Below are 13,333 nucleotides of genomic sequence, written 5' to 3' on the forward strand. Positions count from 1 at the left end.
GCAACTCACGTAATGGTCACGGACAAATAAAGCATGCTGAGATACACAGGTCTTTGATTTTGGTGCCTCTCTGATAGTTAAAGAAAATGAAAATCTGGTTGTAACAAGTTTACCATCATTTGGCCACTTACAGGTACTTACCAATAAAGCTGAGTCAGCTGCTTTCCCAGCTTTGTTGGCTGCTTCCTCTGCTGCCTTGATGGCATTAATAATATTGTCATAGGCAGTAGAAGCTTCCACAGCACAGCCTACCAACTCATCCTTCCTGGCACTGTTCTTAATTCTGTGGGAAAAAGGGTAAAAAATGCAGCCTTCTGCAAAGACTGTGGACTTTGAGAAGTATTCTGAACAGATCAGAACTCGGGCTTTTCTAAGTAATGCAAATACAGAAAATGTTTTTCAGTTAGATCTGTAACTTCATTCTGCAAAAATATCAAACTTGGAGGCAGACCAATATGCAAAGATTCTTCTGAAGAGTGAATAAATTCAGGCATGTGGAAAAGCACAACTGTGGGCCTCCAAAACAGCATTTAAATGATTGAGAGAATTTACCAAAGCGCATGGTCAATACAGCACCTCAATCATAGCCCTCCAAATATATTTCAGTTAAGAGGAATTCATAGAACTGTAGATTCCAGATCATCTCTGGCTGCTCCAGCATCATAATGAAGCACAAAAATGGAGCAACTACAAGACCTTTTTGTTTTCCCCAAGAACCAGCGCAGCGGCTCTGGATTCAGAAACCACAGACAAAAATCTCTTCTACCCACTCCCCATGAACTACACAATTGTCCAGTATTAGCTGCCTTGTATCTGTGAGAACAGTGTCTTCTTAACTGAAAAAAATAACAGTGAAAACTAACAAAAAAAAAAAAAAAAAAAGAAAATGTGGGAGTTTTTGACTAAGAATTTTCCAGTTGAGTTAGGTATTTTGGAATTTAACTTTTTGAGGCTCATTGGTGTAATGACAAATGAAAATAATTTGCAAAGGAAAAAATAAATCAGGATTTCATTTTTTTTCTCATTTTCTTCTGATGTATCACAGAAGGCCTCCAAAAACTCTCATAATTCCCACACAAAGTACAAAAAATGGAAAGAGAAACACTTGATTCCTATCAAGTTTATCATATTTTTGCCTTTCTAGAAGATTTCTTGAAGGATGGGAAAACTATAGGAAGTCTTTTCCTCAGTAATGCTAAGCAGGTGTGTCTGAAGACTGCCAAGATAACATTTCTTCCAATTATTTGCCTCAGTTCACTGACATCATAAAAGCATCCCCGAGTACGAGTACTGGAAATAACTCTACAAAAAAGATATGCTAAACATCTTCCTACTCTGCACATGAGGACTTTCTCTTGTTAGTAAGATGTTAATGAAGTGTTAGTGCAATAGTATAAAAAAGTATCATGGGAGTTCCCACCTCTGGGGGAAAAAAAATCAGTAAAAATACAGTAAGACCTGGTTTGTGGAGAAAGAAGAAAACTTCTCTACATTACGAAGACATAGAAAAAGACCAACTTAATTTCTCTCTAACTTTGCAAATGGTTATTAAAGCAAGTGAAGTTACGGACAGACCCCTACAACCATGGATGTTCTGTACAAAAATTACTCATTTATAGGAATGGCAACATACTCTTCCAGTTGTTTAGCCAAGTCTTGCAAAGATTTGGCATGTTCCTCAGCCCTCACTACCAATGGTTCTTTGCTTGCTGATGAGAGATTTGTCAGTTTTTCATTCATATCCTTCCTTGCTCCATCCAGCTGAGCAGCCAGGCTTTCATATTCCTATGGATTTATAAAGATAAAATTTTATTTGTATTTGTACATGCTTGATTTTGTACTCATCTACTTTAGTGTTACATATACTTTGCATCTGAGGAGACCAAGAGGAAAAACATTATATTCCAACTTAATCTGCAGGTTATTGGAAACAAGTGTTAGTTATTACATTATGCATCCAGACCCATTACATAAAACCTGAGTCAGAGCAAAGGTCCTTCTAGTCCAGAATTCCATCTCTGACTGTGGCTAAACACAATTGCCCAGAAAGAAATACAAGAACAGCACAATTGCCTATGGTATTTCTCACAGACGTTCTCCCAAATTCTGACATCTGGAGTTCAGTACCTTCCTCAGGCAGATGACAACCCTCAACGAGCTTCCCTTACAGAAACCTGTGCAGGCAGACTCCTTTTGCATCCAGGATGGACAGTGAGATGTTTTGTTGTGAGGCTCAAACAAGCCCCATCTCCCAGCTATGCTACCCATTACAGTGACAGTAGGAAATTGGGGTTTTTAACCTTGTCTTAAGAAGATTAACTATACCTCTTTGCTCTTTTGCAACAATCCAAGTACGCTGTTAGCTTGCATCAGGGAAGACCGGGCAGAGCTCAGAACAGTCAAGACACTATTCTGTTGCACCTTTGCCTCCTCAATCCGTTTCTGAGGAAAAAAGAAAAGTTGAACAACGTGTGATTGGGTTAAAAATAAGGGGCAGGAAAAACCATATCTACTTAATCCAGCTGGCAGTAGGATTTACTGAAGGTACTGTTGCTGTGTTAGTCAAATGCCTCTACAATGTTTAAGAAATAATGCTATCCTATTAGAAGAGAAAACTCAGGATTCTGCACTAGTACAGCATAAAGCTGGACAGCAGATTGCAGTAGTTTAGTTACTAGCAGTCATCATAAAAGGAGTATGGATCAGCTGAGATGGACTGTTGAGACAGACCATCTAAGTGTCTGATCTCTCAAACCTGCAAACTTTAAACCTGGAAACTTAAAAAACAGCTCCCTGGTGACTACTCTGATCTTTCGTGTTCTTTGAAAAGCAGAAATCAAAAGATTACACTATATCTTCATCTGGGGATCTTACCAGAAAGGGGGTGTGAACTCTCCCCACCTTATCTTCTTGAAAGCTCCGAGGGGATTGAAGCCCCTCAGTCTCAGGCAGCCCTGTGGCAACCCACAGCGTAGCTCCAGGATAATGGCACACCACAAACACAGTCAGACAAGTGGTGCTGCAGGTAAGGATGTTCTAGCTCCCTTCAGCTGGGCTTCTATAATTTTAACGTGCCAAATCTCTCTACCACAGAAGTGTATCAGGAGATGTAAGACCTGTACATACGGATACACTTTTAACGCAACTGTGCACGCTTATGGAACACACATAATGTCCAGTCCATGAACATAAAGGTTCAATTAAATATTGAAATGGAATGTTGAATGAAGGAATTCTTTTGTTGAAGCAGTGCTAGAAAACTGTATGGACACGAGTGTGCTAAACCAGTGATATATTTCAGCAAAATCACAATTAAAAGAATGGGTGCTGCAGCACACACTTATTTCTTGCACTATTTTACCAGCTCTAAAAATCAAACATTGCTCAGGAAGGACATGTGTTTCTTGTCAAATTTCTGATGAGACCTCAGATGCAGTTCTGTAGAATGCTAATCCTAAATAATGTAACAGTATTGCACACATTTTTGCTCCCATCTTTCACGGGTGCTAAAGCCAAATACTTCAAAGCACTTTCTATGAAAAGTACATCAGCATCAGGAATTTGATATAGCATAGGAAACAAAAACACCAGAGGCAGCTGAAGTGCTAGGGAGAGACTCTTCTTCCCCGCTCTTACGACAGTTATGTCTTGGTCACACAAAGAGACCACAAGTGGGACTAGACTATTTTTATATCTATCCATACACATATCAAATGATGGAAAGAGACCCTGGAGAAAGTCTAAAGGATTAGCGCTGCTTGGCTTTGCAAGGTCAAAAGCAGCAATCAAAAGCTTCTTATCTCCCAAGTTTTAATTTCTTCTCCAGAAGCCCAACATTACCTTAATGTCTTCCAACAGAACTCCATTATCTCTGTTTAGGTTTTCAGCCTGCTTGATTTGCCCTGTTGCATCATTCAGAGCTTCACGAAGGTCAGTGATTTTGGATTCATATTCATTCAATGAATCCCTCACAGCTTTAATAAGCCCATGATTTTCTTGGTGGTACTTTTGTAGTTCATTCTTAATACGTGTCAGTACTGCAGTATCAGGATCAAGAAGAAAAGTTTTGTTCAGAGAAGAAGAGAAGCAGAACAAACTTCATTCAAAAGGGCTTGGCATTTAGGATCAGAAAGTTGTGCTTGTGGGCACTGAGCATCCTTTGCAATGCTCATCTCAGTGTTACTATAGCAGAGACAGTATTCAGCATCTCCTTGGATCAAATCTGCTCACTAGTTTGCTGCTGCAGACACAGAGCACAGATAAACACTTTCTAAATTACCTAAGGATGAGGCTGATCTGCAAATACTAAAGAATTTTCCTTTTTTTATATGGAACTAACATAATTTCATCAGCAGTTTCAACTGCAATGTAGACATCTATCCTCCCCAATCAATGGAGAGATATGGGCACATGTAATCTCAAAGAGTGTTAGAACACAAAAGAGATCAAACTAATCTCTTAATAGTGGTATTTCACTGCCTGCAAAATAGATACAGTAGAGTTTCCCAGAGGCAGGTATCAAAGTTGGGGGAAATTATCTATCAGTCTTAATCTTTTACATTCCTCAGCTATGCCCCTGGTTAGGGGGGCTGTTCTTGCTGTCTTTCATGTCTGGAATGAAGTTTCTGAATGTCCCAGTCAAACATGTGCAGAGATAACACAAAACCAGAGAACAACTAGTGCAACTAGAGCTTCTGAATTTCCTAATCCTTGTACGATCTGGCCCTCAAACTAATCAAGCAGCTTCTGAAAATCTGTTGTTAAATTAAACCTGTAATTTCTCTAAAATAGCTGTACATACCGCAGCCTACATATTATAATACACAGAAGTGGTACACAGGTGTATTATAATGTCTACATCTTTATTTTACTGAGATTGATCTAATTACAAAAGAATGATCTACTGGGTTTCTTCCCCAACTCAGTTTCTTCCAAAACAAACTAAAAATGCCTTTAAATCCTCTCCCAAGCTACCACTTTCCTGTTGGCTAACAACTGCTACAGATCCCAGGGATTCACTCCAAAAGGCCCCTCCCTGCACTCCATCCCAAAAAATCAATAATGCTCCAGTTTTAAGACTGATTTTCCTAGAGAGTAAGAAGCTGAGAGAATAAGCACTTACACCGCTGAGCTTCTGTTCGCTCCTTCTCTGCCTCGGCTTGAAGTTGGCCAAAGTTGCGATTTCGCATCTCATTCATCATGCGCTGAGCTTCTGCCAGTTCTTCAGAGGCATCTCCCAAGGGCAAGCTGTTACCTTCCACGTTGGTACCAGCTATTTGCTCCAGGAGCACTGAAAGAAAGCATTGTCAAAGTCAAAGAGAGAATGAGCTCAAGCCTATTCAAAAGACACAAATGACAGGGCCGATCTCTTTTCTGAAATAGACAGGCCTGCTCCTGAATTCCTCAATGAAGCTGATCCATTTTGTATTAATTCTATTAAGATGAAAAGTATTCCATGTCACACAACCAGAGCTAGTAAGATGGCGTTGAGGTTGAAATTTGTCCCAAATGACCGATTTCACAGCAATAATTTTGAGCTTCTAACTTTAAAGAGCCTGTGATGGCAACCTAGAATAAAGCGAGACTTAAGTCAAGATAGTCAATTTGTTGTTCTCAATGTCCCTGTGGTGAAGCTTCTCTGTCCCTATTCACTCCATAGGGAAGGTAGGCTCCTAAACTAACATTATATAATAGATTTCTAATAGGAAGAGTGAATTCCACAGCTATGACTAAATTCTGACTTATGAAGTTGTTTTCTAAGAAAACCTGTCCTGCTTAATTAAGAACACTGTAAATAAACTGAGACGATTCCATAAAACAAAATCATGTTATGGAGTTAGAAACTATTTTTTACCTTGTATATTGTTGACAACTATTTGTATTCGTGAAACCAAATCCTTTCCCTTCTGATGAGTTTGGCCAAAATTATTAAATAATCTCTCAGCTTCTTTGTAGTTCATTTCAGCCTAGCAAGGAAAAAAAAATTAGATTAAAAATATCTGGATACAGCATGCCAATATATTGTCAGGAGACGTGTATTTTTAAATTGATTTATTAAGTCACCTTTTCCTGAAGAGCATTTACATCACTATTTAGTTTAGTGAATTCTGTCTCCAACTCATCTACCTTTGAACCTTGATTATGAACAACAGAACGGTAGTTGTTCAGTAAGACCTGAAAAGAAAGGAAAAATAATCCATTAAATCAGCCATAAACAGGAGTCAAAAAGCAAAACATTCACTTGGTTAGACCTTTATTCGAGGTATATAAAATCATCATTACTGACATAAAAACTGACCAATTGCTTCCCAAAACCTGTTTTTTATTATCTGTGAGTATAGCAACTGCTATTCCAACCAAAAAAGACCATTTTTTAAGAATTAATTTTGGTAATGGCAACTGGAGTACTGGGTTTTTTCGGTAATGCAGAGACATGAAGTGCTCAAAAAACACAGAGCTAGAGGGAAACCTCAGAAATGTAACTTTCAAGGGGAGCAGGCCTAAGAAAAAGCAGGGATACTAATTCTATTTCAGAGCATGACATAGAAACCACAAGTGAAGGCCAGTGCTGCCATCCCCTTGCAAAAAACCCAAGCTCCTGGGCTCATTTCTTATCCGCTTAATCTGAAATCCACTTTCCTGTTTCTCTGTGCCTACCTTTAAGTCCTTGATGCGTGTTTCCAGACGTCTCATCTGCTCCAGCGTGTGGCTACTTGCATCGACATTTTGCAGCTGAGACTTAATGAGCTGAAGCTCGTCACTGATTGTGCTCAAATCCTTCAGCAGCGTCATCACACAGCTATCGCAAGCTGGAGGGAGCATGAGCAATGGAAATCAATACATATCGCTGATATTTGACACAGAGAACATTTCACTGAGCGCATTAATAAGTGAGATGCAATGGAAATGTTCTGCAGGTTGTCATCTGGTGCTGCCTGAAGAACAAAGGCAACAACAAAGCCCACAGTATTAAGGACAGTGACCAAAGCCAGAAACAAGAAGGAGATCCCATTTACATCTGACTAGCTGACTGCCTCTTTAATCATTTTTCCAAGCGTTTGGCTGAATGTTTGTTTTTAAAATGTTTATTACGGGACACCTCCAGTCCTTTTTAAACTCCGTCGCCCTTTAAAAGGGTCATCACTATGCATCTGAAACCAGCCGAAAGTAATCCAATTGGAGTTCTATTTTATTACTTACAGTCGCAATCTTCATTGGGATCCACATCTTTTGGTTCACTATTGAAACATTCTGAAATCACAAGACTGTCATTAGTAACCAAAGTTTTCTTGTGGAAATACTATTTCATTTTTGCCCTCACTTTTCATGGTTGGCAGCCATTAAAACACAGTGCTGCCCTTCCTCACTGTCAGTGATCTGAAGGTTTGAGCATGCCAAAACATTCAGCTCCCACTTACGCATTGCTGTAAGCAATGTCTTTTCTATCCTTCAAAGAAAACTTACTGTAATCCCCTAATATATGTTTCTTGGGTAGCAGCAGAAGGCCCTCGAGTGTGCTGAACGTATTCCTAGAATTTGCCTAGAATAACACCAGGGGGATTGAAGCCAAGACAGAGTTCAAGAAGCTTTTGGACATCAGTATGTATTTGCTCTCAGGCACATGGTGTGATTCTTGGGACTGTCCTCTGCAGGTCCAGGAGCTGGACATCAGTGATACTTGTGAGTCCCCTCTAACTCAGGATATTTTATTATTCTATGACTATATTGTTAAAGCATTTTACCCTGGACAGAGGTTCAAACCCCTTTACCTACGTTAGTATCCATGCTCAAACCACAGATTTGGATTCCCCAAAGAATGTCTCACCCACAAGGAACTAAGAAATATTAATGGATACCCTTCATACCTGTCACAGCTTGCAAGATTAAGGTACTAATTAAGCTTGAGAGAAATCCACAGTGTATGCACGGAAGGAGGCATTTTATGTAAACCAAGGCATGGAGCTTGGGCCACAGTTTGAGGTGGTATGTAACAAACACTGCTCTCAGACTTTCCAACAGGCCAGCACAAGCGACTGCCTCTCCACAGCGCTCTTTCATTTTGTTCATTTGTTTTACAAACCCTGTTACAAGAAGCCTAACACTCCCCAAGTGAATGTGGAATTGTAACATCCTGGGATCCTAACTTCTGGGAGGAAGAAGAGGAACTGGCTCCTAAAAATCGTATCACACAGATGACAGGAATCTTCCCCATCTTGATGCCCAAATCCCTTTTACAGGCTTGGTCTTACTGCCAAATTATCATCTCCTCTTGAAAATGAACAGGGCAGTGCATGTTGGTCAAAGCTCAAACTTGATTCCCTTGGAGGTCTTTTCCAACCCTAATCATTCTATGTCTTTTAATCTGCAGGAAAAGGATGCACTCGGTATAGGCTGCTGCTGTCAACAACAGCTTGCAACTGTGAGAGGGTACAGTGATAAAACTGGACCTGAACTTTAACAGCAGCATGAAACAGCCTGGAACAAACTGCCTAGATGTGCCATTTCCTTTGCACTAGCACATTAAGTCATCAGGAAGTTAAATGGGATTGGTAGTGATCGTTGCTGCCAAAAGCAGACAAGTCACGAAGAATATATTTGTAAGAGAATGAAGGAAATTATTTTGAAATTCAAATACCCATGCAATTCTGGTGTTGTGTAATTCAGCTAACACCAGACACATTTCAGCTGTCGCTGTGAAGTACCAATTAAATAAAACTATTATTACAGCTCGTGCTCAAACAGCATCAGCCAAGAAATGGTGAAGTGCTGGCCAAGCGCCGAACATCACGCAAAAGAAACCTGCTAGAACATGCTGTGCTGATGATCACAGAGGGTTTTATTCCTAATGCAGAGAAAGAGAGGGTTGCTCAGAATGTATAGTTGGAGGAAAACAAACTGGCTCGTTGAATTTTGCCCTACGGATTAGTTCGTGCCAGCAAACTCTTGCTTCAAGAAGAAAGGAATGATAAAACATCAAACACTGGTTGGATCTGTTCCATACAAGGTATAAATGTAATAGAGATGAATTACCTCAATGATGAAACGTGAAATGAGAACAAGCTATTGAAAAATTGCACCAGCTGCCAACAGCAGTTCACATCACCTGCAGATTTTCTAATTTCTGTGGCCAAAGAAAGGTAATGTGATCCTTGCAGTTACTAGACTGCAGTATGAACAGCAATGCAGAGAAATCGAGAGCATATTTGAAAGAGAAATATTTGGAGTTAATAGTTGGAAACTTCACTGACATATGAGGAGGAGAATCTGTCTACAGGGAAAGAAAAGTGAAATTTTCTTGAAGAATGAAAATACGGGAGAATCCAGGTCATTTCAGGAGCAGTGGCTTATGTGTTCCTGAATAGAAAAGAGTATCCCAAGGGACTGAGGTGAACTGAGGTAAAGACAGTCTGAGGAATGTAGGATCAGGCCCTCTACTTCAGAATTATAAGAGATAAAGCAAACATATGCCCATGGTATTATATAAGAGCTTACTAGTAGTGAAGTATATGTGTGACTGATTATGGGAAAATCAAGGATGTCTTAGCTAGCAGAGCAGTGTGTAGCTGGATTTATAAAAGAGCCTCCTGAGGTCAGGTTCAAGCTTCCACTGTAAATGCAGTTAGCTTGAATACCTAATAAGGCGGTGCCTTATGCAGACTCCAAAGACGTCACTAATCTGTGCCAAATACATTTTAACGAGGCAGATTGAGAATGCTCAGTTTCATGAGTCCATTAACACAGACTGGCATGATATAATTTAACCATGCCAGCAGAGGAACTATGATGCATTTAAAAATGTAGCCATGAAACAAAAAAAAATGGTAGTATTTACGAAGTGAAATACAGGATAAAATGGCTTACAAGGGTAAACTTGATGACTCAGGACAGCCCATCCATTACCATGGTGCTATGTTTTAGAGAATCTTACATTTTGTAAAATATTTTCTACATTTCTTTTAAGTCTAGATCTTTCCTTCAGTTCAGCTTATCCAGGCAGCTTCCTTCTTTGCTTCCTAAAAGCTCTCTCCCATGTTCACAGGCCTTCACGTACCTCCAGTCAGGTGGTCACAGCTAGCCAGCTGTCCATTATTATTGCAGTTACATTTCTGACAGTAGCCTCCATATTTTTGTGGATTTCCAAAGTATCCTGGAGCACAGCTAGATAAAGAGATACAAGTAATTTTGATGAAATATTTGAAGCTACTTTTGTGAAATATACTTACCCTTGAACAAAAACCCCAGTTATTCTCCTGAAGAAACTTTAAAGAACTTTTAATTTCATGTCTTGACTTAAACAGAAAGGATATATTTTTGGTTTACAGTATCCTCTGTACTATGCTAAAAATATCTTTGTGAGTGCTGCAGATTTTTTTTTCTAAAAATAAAAGAACTCCCACAATGCTCTTATAGGAATAATTTACTTAACCTGAAAAAATACAATGCACACAGATACATACATACACAAGGAATTTACAAGGCTTAACCCAGCAAACCATACCATTCTGGTCTGTGATCCAACCAGAGAACATGTAATAATGAAGATCACAATGCAAGCCCAGCAATGGCACTGAATGAAATCATCACCCTTCTGGCTGGGTGATACCTCCTCTTGCCACCTGTCAGCAAAGCAGTCTGTATGTGTGATCTCTAAATATCTCATAGGCAAAATATACTGTCCAGACTAGATAGCTAATACTCCTAGAAGGCACTCTATTTTGAGACCTATAAGGTTGGTAATGTGGGATCAAAGGGTCATGATGAGTAGCTGATGTATAGTTGTATCTAGAAGAGAAAGTCTCTGTAACCTGCAGATTAGATGTCTAAGGTAACAGTCTTGAAGCACAAGACAGTGTCCTGCTGAGCTCCTGTCTACAGATGAGACATGGTGACTTATTGGCCTCAAGTTTCCGAACCAGACAACACCATTCCATTATGCTTAAGTTCTCCCTGGATTTAAAACTCATCTGCCTGCCTCAAACTGCCATGTTGTTCCTCCTTGGCTTTGCCAAACTGCTGCAACGTTCCAGCAAAAGAGATGGCTTCAGCCTGGTGTGTGTATGCTCCAACTGTGGAGCAAATCATCAGAATGATTTGAGATCAAGAGTATGGTGCTAAATGTCACATGGTTGCTGTTGGAAACACCATCATATACGTTGGAGGAAACAGGAAGATGTTTTTAACCTGAAAAGGGATGAAAGAAGTGGGACTTGTTATTAGCAGAGCGCAGGATAAGGCAAGGCATAGGGCACTTAAGCAAAGAGGTTGACACTTCTCTTTTCGGTAAAAAATGTGTAGTCACTAGTCTGTGGAGAATTGCTTACATTTCTTCAGGGAGCATTGGATTTATGACTGGAATTACACTAGAGAACCACTCTTTAGCAGCTCTTCATGTAAATAGCTACTCCTTAAGCATGTGCATACTATGTCCATATATATTACCCAATACAGACATATATTAATCAATATTACCTTATGTCCATATGTATTACCCAATACAGACAAACTTCCTTTTATGGTGCCTCTCAAAAACCTTAGCTTTGAGAAACAAGTCACTTACCGTTCACAACGAACTCCGGTATAACCTTCTTTGCAGAAACACTGAATTTCTTCACCATTAGCCACACAGCCAGTTGCAAATCTTCGAGAAGAAAATATTATTGTGAGCACATCATCAAATAGGTTTTACACTCTTGAGGTTCAGTTTAATGACTTTCAGATTAAAAAGTATTTATACCACCAAAGTACTTCTCAGCTAATTTAATTGCCTCTAGATAATTTACTGTGACTAATTCCTTGAAATTTCATATTTTTTTGTGTAAATTATTCCCTTAGACTAAAAAATAATCCTTTCCTGACCCTGTGGACTGAGTATTAATAGTTCACTACCCAAAGGAATGCCTAAAATAAACCTTAGTAGTGATGTCATAAAATAAAACAAGTCTGGGTAGCTATTTTATCTTACCAGGCAAGAATCAATAGCCTGTGCTCGACAACATTTCCTCCTGTTTGTACAGCTTTGCTTTTGTTTTCTTCCTTTCTAGTGGATGACAACATCAGTGGATATTTTTACGTAGCTAATATTGTTTAGGGTATTTTTAGCCAAAGCTGAGTAAAGTTATGCACCATGTTTGGAATCCCCAGGGAGTATCTGGTTAACACAATGAACATTTTTCTCTGCTCTTTCTAGCAGAATTGTCTGGATTCAAATTTCACTTGGACAGAAACCATTATTTTGTCCAATGTTCAGGAAGAAGAAGGCAGGAGATGAAGTGGGGCAGGCCATATTTGCTGTTTTCATTTTTTAATTTATGAACAGTTGGATAAAGCAAGTCTGTGTATCCAAGACAAATGTCTGCACTAAGAGTTGCATATAATTTGACTAGATGGAAGACTGTCAACACCAATAATGCCAGGTGGAGTGCATTTCCTACATCAGGAATGGTATTCACTACCCTAATGTGCAGTTATGAAACTGCACAGGCTTATGGTCTCCCTAGGTATTTCAGCACTCTTAAAACATGTTCAGTCAGCTTCAGGCAAGAACCTGCAGAAGAGGCTGTCAAAACTATCTATCAGAGAGTTCTCTGATAAATGAAAAACCTGTCTATTGTCTGATAGTGTAAATCTCTTATTTCAGGTTACTTGGTTTTTGCTAATGCACCTGGCAAATACTATATGGTGCCTTTAGCAATTTATCGCTTAATTAAAAAAAAAAATTTGGTTTTATTTAACACATTTCAAAACTGACCAATGGTGACAATGTGCCTAAACCTATAATGCATTTAAAATGCAATTTATTGCCCAATTTTAAGATCCAAGGAAGTTTCATTTTTTCCGCTTAGCATGTTTACACTTCCAACAGAGCTTCCACATGAAGAGCAACTGCACTCTTTCAGAGCTATAGACACATGCTTAAGAGTTTGAATGTTTTTATATTATTTTTGCATCTCGCCAATTTTTCTAAATTCATAAAAGGCTCATTTCACAGTTGTTACTTACCTCCTAGCCAGAGTAATAGTGCTAAACATCTTGCATTCCAGTAAACAAGAAAGATCCTGGGTATGCCCACTAAGGGAAAAGACTTCCAACCCACATTTGTCATAATGGAGGAGTTACTCCTGGTTTTGTGTGTAAGCCCACTCCAGCTGCCTGGGGCTCCCCCAGGCTATAAGCAGCGTGACTCTGAAGCCCATCACATGTCCCACCGACCTGAGGGTGTACTCAATATTAAGTTTAGGGTCTGAGTGAGAATTAGAATGCTCAGCTTATTAAAAAAGGCAAAGCTGTGAGACCGACCATCAACTTACTGCTAGCGTAATGTGTCTCAAATGGG

The 13,333-nt window shown here is 39.3% G+C and overlaps 1 protein-coding gene across 1 annotated transcript in view; it reads right to left on the minus strand.

The window, feature by feature from the left end:
• The window catches only part of LAMA3 (laminin subunit alpha 3), a 112,309-nt gene that overhangs the window by 20,676 nt on the left and 78,300 nt on the right, over window positions 1-13,333 (minus strand). Inside the window, exons 43-53 of the mRNA XM_027887546.1 lie at window positions 11,558-11,638; window positions 10,052-10,158; window positions 7,201-7,251; window positions 6,658-6,809; window positions 6,064-6,174; window positions 5,855-5,966; window positions 5,123-5,290; window positions 3,841-4,037; window positions 2,326-2,442; window positions 1,634-1,785; window positions 142-283 (exon numbers count right to left, since the gene is read on the minus strand). Coding sequence (XP_027743347.1) covers window positions 142-283; window positions 1,634-1,785; window positions 2,326-2,442; window positions 3,841-4,037; window positions 5,123-5,290; window positions 5,855-5,966; window positions 6,064-6,174; window positions 6,658-6,809; window positions 7,201-7,251; window positions 10,052-10,158; window positions 11,558-11,638 — 1,390 coding nt within the window. The remainder of the gene's footprint in view (window positions 1-141; window positions 284-1,633; window positions 1,786-2,325; window positions 2,443-3,840; window positions 4,038-5,122; window positions 5,291-5,854; window positions 5,967-6,063; window positions 6,175-6,657; window positions 6,810-7,200; window positions 7,252-10,051; window positions 10,159-11,557; window positions 11,639-13,333) is intronic.

Source organism: Empidonax traillii, unplaced genomic scaffold (genome assembly GCF_003031625.1).
Source record: "Empidonax traillii isolate 1590-97213 ecotype Southwest subspecies unplaced genomic scaffold, ASM303162v1 scaffold215:size2007263, whole genome shotgun sequence".
Lineage (NCBI taxonomy): Eukaryota > Metazoa > Chordata > Aves > Passeriformes > Tyrannidae > Empidonax > Empidonax traillii.